Raw genomic sequence first — 8,159 nt, 5'->3', positions numbered from 1 at the left:
GTTAGCTTTGATCCTCTCCTCTCCAGTGTCTTGTGGTTCAGGTGTTTCCTGTAAGGTCCTGGTGAAGGTTCAGCCACTTGCTGTGCCTTTCAGGAAGTAGAAATTTATGGTACCATTGCCATTTGGGTCTAGATTTGTGTTTCAAAGGGGTGGGAAACACAATATACAGATTTTATGCAATACCAATAAAAAATTCCAGCATCATTCTTCACAGAGACTGAAAAAATGATCTCAAAATTCATATGAAATGCGAACAGGCTTTGGGTATCCAAACATATCCTCAACAAAAGAAACACCTCTGGAGGTATCACCACACCCATTCTAAAACTATATTACAAAGTCATAGTAACAAAAAAGCATGGCATTAGCATAAGAACAGAAACATAGACGAGTGGAACAGAATTGAAGACCTGTACCTGGGAAGAAATCTTCACCAGCTATACCACTGACAGAAGTCTAGTATCTAGAATCTACAAAGAACTAAAAAGCTAAACAATAAAAAAATCAAATAACCCACTCCAAAAATGGGGCAGAGAACTGAATAGGGAGTTCTCAGAGGAAGAAACACAAATGACTAACACACATTTAAGAAAATTTTCAACATCCCTAACCATTAGGAATATATAACTTAAAATAACTGAGGTTCCACCTTGCTGGAGGTCATTAAAAATATCTAACAACAACAGATGTTGGTGAGGATGTTGAGAAAGAGGGACACTTATCCGCTGTTCGTGGGAATATAAACCTGTCCAAGCACTATGGAAATCAATATAGAGATTCATGAAAAGGATGAATATAGAGATAACAACAGACCCAGTTATTCCATGACTGGGCATTTGTCCTAAATGCTCCATGTATCACTACAGAGATATTTGCTCAACCATGTTTATAGCTGCTCAACTCATTATAGCTAAGAACTGCAATCAACCCAGGTTCTCATCACTAAATGAATGGATAATGAAGTGTACTTATACATACTTCTAGGACCACAAAGAAGAGCAAATGTGATATTCATCTTTCTTTGTCTTGTTTATTTCCCATAGTATGATAATATCCAGTTGTATCTATTCTCTAGCAAACAACATGACATTAGTCCTTATAGCTGAATAAAACTCCACTCTTTTATTACAACAAATATCATGTTCTGGGTGATATGAAAATAATTTACATATTATAGTTATGGATTTTGGGTACTCTAAGGTTAAGGGGCTGTTTTTCATTGGGTCCTTTCTGGGACATCATTCCATGGTGGAGAGCACTCATGAACTTGTGGGTCCTTGCTTCATTACTAGCACCACACGTTTGATAACACTAGATGAGCATTCTATGAGAATGAGCTTAATCCTGGTCACGAAGGACAAGCCTAAACACCTCATAAAGGCCCCAACTCTCAATACTGTCCTGTTGACAATTAAAACTCAAGCAAGTTTTTGGAGGGGGCAATCAAATGTTAACAGCATGTATAAAAATGGTAGCAGTTTATTATATGCAGGTACTGTATATACAAGAAACAATAATTTCTCAAGATGGTTCCATTAGATTTTTACCTATTTCCTCCATTAGAAACATACAGCAAAGAGTGGATCAGGCAAATCAGTCATGGTAAGTGAGTTAAGAGATGGGTGATGGTGTAGTACACACTGGACTAGTGCTCCTATTCTATGTTGCTCAGATATGGGTCTTTAGACTTTCAATGAGAAGTGTGTATGACTGTTGGTTTCAACTTTGCTAAGCTAGGAGAAGTAATTTGTATTATCCAAAGCTTCATAGTCTGCCTCCCTACTTTCTTGCACAATACACATTCAAAGTGTAGTGACTGACACAATGAAGAAATTGTGTATGTGATTGAGGCAAGCCTCTCACTTTCCCATGCCTTGTGCTCAGATAAACACAAATTATGAAAATATTTGTTTTTGGTAATTTCAAACCAGCCAAATAACATCTCATACATCCCTCATTTTCAGCAAATGTTACTTGGGTAAAAGTAATGCTGGTAATAAATAATGATGTTGACTAATCATGATGCTTAGGCATACTTATGCATCTCACACTGGATATTATGAAGAGGTTTAGGCCTTCTCTATCAGTAGAGAATGTCAGCCATGACTTGGCTGGGCAAATGTCATCCTCAATTCACATGGGACATCAGGCAAGTAATATAGATCGGAAGAAGAATCTTCTTGCTCCCCATATTTCAGAACTGTTTCTTGTATTTGGGACATTAGTTCAACTAGTCCTCATGTCTACAGCTTTCTTACACCCCTTAATTATATTCAAAACTTCATGGAGGGGTTTACATTTTGTTTTATTTTCCTAAAGGTTATAAAACTGTCTAAGAGATTCTAGACTATGTAAATCATACATACCTTCTTGAAGCACCATTATAAACAAAGTTACAAAGGCGTTAAGTGGCGATTGCAATTAACATTGGTGTTTCAGTTAGGTTGCATTGCTGGCAGAACTCACCCAACCAAGAATAGTTTTTGGGAAAAAAGGGGTTTATTTTGGTTTAAAGACTCGAGGGGATGCTCTATGATGGCAGGGATAAACGATGGGTTGAGCAGAGGGTGGGCATCAATGCCTGGCCAACAAAAGGTAGACAATAGGAACAGAAGAATGTGCCAAACACTGGCATGAAGATACTGGCTATAACGCTAATAAACCCTCCCCCCAACAATACACTGCCTCCAGGAGGCTTTATTTATTTATTTTTTTGATTTTTCTTTATTAGTTTTCTATTCTGCAAGTACAGGCAGTTTGGTACCATAATTAGGCTCATCCATGACCTACCCCCTCCCTATTGGCCCCTCCATGTTGAGGTATATGGGTCGTGCATTGTGGAGTTAGCCCACAGTTATTGGTACGATAAATGTCTCTGCATATCATGACCCAACATGTGGCTCTGACATTCTTTCAGCCCCGTCTTCTGCAAAATTTCCCTGAGCCATGTTGGGTTCATTTTTGGTCTGCTTCAGTGATGAGGTGTTGGGTCCTCTGGGGCTCTGGCTCTCTTATTTGGTAGGCATTGATTTTTCTCTGTGTCGGTCTCCTTCCCCCTTGTGCTCATATCCAGTTCATCAGGAAAACAGCACCCGTTCTTGTATCTCCAATTTTCCTTAGTTTCAGCCAGGGCTCCAGGAGACTTTAATTTCCAATTGCCATCAGCTGGGGAGAGTAGCATTCAGAATACCTAAGTTTATGGGCAACACATGAATCAAACCACCACATTCCATCCCTGGCACCCATAAATTTATATCCATACATAATATAAAATGCAATGCATATAGTAAAACTTTAAGAGTACTCATAGTTTTTATCAATCCTAATGATGTTCAAACATCACCATAATGCAAGTTCCTTTAACTGAGCCATAATACCAAAAAATCCCAAAACCCATAATGGCATAGAATAAACATTCACATTGCAAAAGATGGCACTGGGCATAGCAGGGAAATATTCAACCAATACAAGATGTAAACTGGGCAAACATTGAACTCTGTAGTTCCATGTCCAACAATTCGGATAGAGATCCAGTAAAAAGTCTCCAAGAGAGGTGTGGTTGGAATCCAGAAGAGAGCCAGTCCCCAGACAATTAGCCCATTTAGGGCTGAAAGGCATTGCATGAGCTACTAGGGGTAAGTGGCCAACATTTGTCTGAACAACTCAAATTCTGAGTGATTCAGAAGCAAACAACCAGATGTGATGCTCACACAAGTGCAATAGTGGCACACAGCCATGGTGGATAACCAACCACTCTTGACATGGCTAACAGATCCACTCAGTGAAAGGAAACCATATCTGCAAATGGGAAACAATTCAGAATCATATCCAGAACATGTTTGTGCTTTACATTGTCAGGCTTCCACTAATCTTGGGCTATAAGTGTTGGTTTATAGATTTTAAAGAAATTCCAATTCAATTTCTATCATTGCCCAAGAAAAGTTATTTAAGAAAACATCCAAACTATTGTAATGTCTCTCTTCTTGCTTTGTTGAAGCAAGGTAAATCCTATGATGCTCACAGATCCACTCCTTAATTAGAAATTATACCCAGGAGTTGACAGCCAGAATGTGTAGCCCGCACTACTCACACTGGAGATCAAAGGGAAGAGGCAGACAATAGTCAGCACAGAGATTTGGAACAGGTTGCATGGTTTGAGGACTCAAACCACGGAGGAGAGAGTATGTTCAATTGATGGTATTCAATTGGAACTTGGTGCAGACTCTGGGATTCAGCATTCTGTGCTAGGCTATTTGTAATTTTACTGAACATCTACAGGTGGCAATGCCTTTGTTCTTGGAAGTGGAGTGTCTATATGGTAATCATGTGCAATGGAAAGCTACTGCTGCATCCACATAAGAGCTGTGACTGAGACACTACCCACAGGAATGTCAATCAACAGATCTCCAGGTTTTCAGTCTCTTGTGCCTCTCCTGAGGATGGATTTTTCTAGGGAGACCTGGCACTCAGGAGAAGGGTATATAGGCTCTCCCTCTCCCTGTGACAAGCAGAATGAAAACAAAAATGGGCTTTGGAACTGACAAACATAAGGACAACATACATGTCCACACAAGCATGTGTACACATGTACACATCACACACATGCACACAGCACACATGTGTCACATGCTGATACATAGTTCATACAGATGTACATAACACACACACACACACCACAGACACCATATAGAAGACCTATGAGTTAGATCTTTGCTTATGGAACGCAGAGATTTGTTTCATTAAGAATAAATCAATAAATGGCTTAAAGTAATGAAAAATATGAATATTATTGGGCTTATTTTATTTACTTGTGACTGTGTATGGTCCTGAAATAATGTAGATCTCTAAGAGTTTCTGACTGCTTCTGAAAAAGGCAACAGCATTTCTACTACTAGGACACTACAAACTAACACAAATTGAAATTCCCAAGGGATTCGGTATGGTTTATGAGTTTGGAGTAATTTTCTCTTCCGTGCCATCTGAAGTTTTGACCTTGTACTCTTCTTTCCAAGGTTCATCATCAACTTTTTCTGCCTCAGGCAATGTTTGGACATTGGATTCTTGCCTCTTGGGTGATAATTTGACCTTTATATAGAGGCAAATTAACAAACAGAATAACAAAAAACAAAAAGCAATCCAAACATACATTCCAACGGAATTATGGGTGCGGGTCACATTTTCTGCAGGTTTTCTCTCAGGAGGAGGGCCACTGTCAACACTCCCTCCAGAGCCCTGTATCAGGCACTGTGGGGGGCTCCACCCCAAGTCACAATGGCAGTGATGTTTATTGTTGCAGGCTCCTTTCCTATTGCAGGTGTCTAGTGAACAATCACTTCTCCAAATTGACTTACGAACACACTTACTGTTGATGCACACATGATCCTCACCACAGCCTGTGCCATCCTTCACATTTCCAACATCAGGAAGGGGCATCCCCCAGTGGTGGTCAGTACTCCAGCAGGTGACACCATTGAAGTGATTCCAATGCACAGTGGAGTGGTCTTGCATGGAGGGAATCTCTGCCACATTCTCACACTGAACTCTGCCACAGAGGATGTTTGAGATATCACAACTTAGGTATTTTTCGCTGGTGGCACCACAGTTGCCAAAACGGTCTCCTCGGGTGTTCATTTCTCTGTAACAAGTCTGATTTGCACTCTTGGCTTCCTTACCAAAAATTTGGCGACACTGTTCATCACGCTGATTACACCTCTTTTCATAGCAGTAGCCACCATCCTTGCAAGGGCTCCCATCCTGCACATACACATCTTCAGGACACTTGTGTGAGGTTCCATTGCACCACTCTGGGAGGTCACATTCATTGTACCTTTGTCTACACATTGTGCCACGTGGCATGAATAGACAATCTTTGCAACAAAGCCCAAAGGCACATTCAGCACCATATCTCAGAACACAGCCTACCATACAACATGGATCTTCTTCACACAGCATAGAAGAACCGCAGTCACATTCCTCTCCATCTTCAACGAAACCATTCCCACAGAAGCTCCAGGAGAAGATGTGTGATTCATTTGGTGCATTGCGCATGCAAGTCTTTTTTGCAGTCTGTTCAATGAAATCAGAATAGCTGCAGTTGCTGAATTTCCAGGCATTGTTGGCAACTGGGGACATAATGCATCCTCCTTGCCCACATGTACAGGTGTGTTCATCATGCTTCATGCCCAAATTGTGACCCATCTCATGTGTTGCAGTAAGTGCAACCATAGCTAAGTTTTCCAGTATGAGAGTAATGACTCCACAGTTAAGATTTGGGTGACATACACCACTAAGATAGGCATAACCAATATCTATGCCATAATCTTTATGAACAAAAACCTGTGCAATATCATGATGTGTACGAAAACTAAAGCTGATGAACTTCCAAAAGCAAAAGTTACCGAGGAGAGATTCAATGTTATCTACAGGCACGGGATTTCCTTTATTCCAGACCTCAATGGCAAGTAAAACTATATTAACATCCAAAGAAGTAAAAAGGGAATTCATTTCATTAACTATCGTGAATATTTCCTGTACTAGATTGGAGAGATTACCATTGAGATGAATGAATCGATTATGGTCGATAACTACTGCCAGCTCAATAAACCATCTATGAGTGAACCAGCCCTTATAATCACTTTGCATCAGCATGGAATTGGCACTCTCTTGAAGCTTCATTTGTCGTGCTATGTCTTCTTCTGTTAATCTACATCTCATGGGAGGCACCTCTGTCTCCCCACTGTCCATCTTATAAACTAGATGTTCAAATATGGAAGAAGGGCTCTTGGGCTTGATTTCATAAACAGTGTTGTTTATATGTAATGTTCCTTGAAAGCCTCCCAGGCAAGTGGTAAGGGAAACTAGGGACTCTGGGTCCCCGTCCACATACCCATAGTAGTAGCAATCCTTCGGGATGAAAGGCTGGTCCTCATGGAGATTCCCCTGCTCAGTGTAGGTGAACACAGACAAGTGTCTGGATATCAAAAACTTCTTAACTCTTAGTTGCATAATATGTTTCTGGCCCCCAAAGTACAGACTATAAGTTAGCCAGCCTGGAGACCTCATGCCTCTACTAGTGCCAGAGACTCTCAAGGGTATCACCACTTCTAGTGAACTGTGGAGTTGAGCATGCCCAGACAGGGGCCACGCAGAGAGGAAAAACCATATTCCCAGCCAGAGGTGCAGATCTGAGATCCTGATATGCAGCAGGGCCTCATCTACAGCCACCATGTCCTGTAGAGGGAGTAAAGAACGGGTAGTAGGAGAACCTGCTTCCTGTATCCTCCTTTGGTTTGGTTGCATGCAGCACTGACCTTTAATGCTCTCTCTACTGGCAGAATCCATCCATCAGAGTAGCAGGACTGAAAGAAATAGGAAAACAATGGTGGTCACAGGACTGGACAAACATGATCAGGTTAGAGTGGAGGAAAAATGCACAGAGTGTAGGTTATATATGAGGAAAAGATATAACTTAGCATACTGGCAGTGGATTTGCTCTAATTGTTGTGGGACAGTCAGATGGTATGTATGAAGGCTATGGGTTCATAGCTTCTAAACACAGGTAAAGGCTACATGATCTCCTATAAGGTTTTATCATATATATATATATATATATATATATATATATATATATATATATATATATATATATATAATAGATAAATATATGTTTGTATATTACTTTTGTAAGGCTAATATATATATGTATATTTGGTATAAATATCAAGATTCCATCTTTTATCAAATGATGAATTAATTAGTTATACTACTACATTAAGAGAGCTATGTAAAAAAAAAAAAAAAAGCAGTTCCATTAAACATTTTTCCCACTGGTACTTACTGCATGAAACAAGTTTTTTCTTTCTCTAAAGTTTCAAAGAACAGGTTTTCCATCTAAAGTGCTAGGATAGTATAGGAAAGAATGGGATGGGATGAGATGAGATGAGATGGGATTGAATAGAACAGAATAGAATAGAACAGAACAGAACAGAACAGAACAGAACAGCACAGTTTGGAATAGAATTAGAAGAGAGTAGATACCTTTGTTTACTGACGGAAACTACGAGAGTTGATAGGAGTATCTTTGATTAATAGGTGGATCCTGTACTTAAGTGCTTTTTGTGTGTAATTATATTCATAAGACAAACAATATTTTGTAAAGT

General features: G+C 39.9%; 1 protein-coding gene across 1 annotated transcript; it reads right to left on the bottom strand.

Annotated features, from left to right (window-relative positions):
- Positions 1 to 4,944: 4,944 nt before the first annotated feature.
- On the bottom strand, positions 4,945 to 7,341 carry LOC123457775 (disintegrin and metalloproteinase domain-containing protein 25-like). Its single transcript, XM_045142419.1, has one exon. The coding sequence runs from the start codon at positions 7,339 to 7,341 to the stop codon at positions 4,945 to 4,947; it is 2,397 nt and encodes a 798-aa protein (XP_044998354.1).
- Between the last annotated feature and the right edge of the window lie 818 nt (positions 7,342 to 8,159).

The sequence above is a fragment of the Jaculus jaculus genome, chromosome 1 (genome assembly GCF_020740685.1).
Source record: "Jaculus jaculus isolate mJacJac1 chromosome 1, mJacJac1.mat.Y.cur, whole genome shotgun sequence".
Taxonomy (NCBI): domain Eukaryota; kingdom Metazoa; phylum Chordata; class Mammalia; order Rodentia; family Dipodidae; genus Jaculus; species Jaculus jaculus.
The sequence above is the reverse complement of the archived record's forward strand: the minus strand, read 5'-3'. Positions and strand labels throughout refer to the sequence as shown.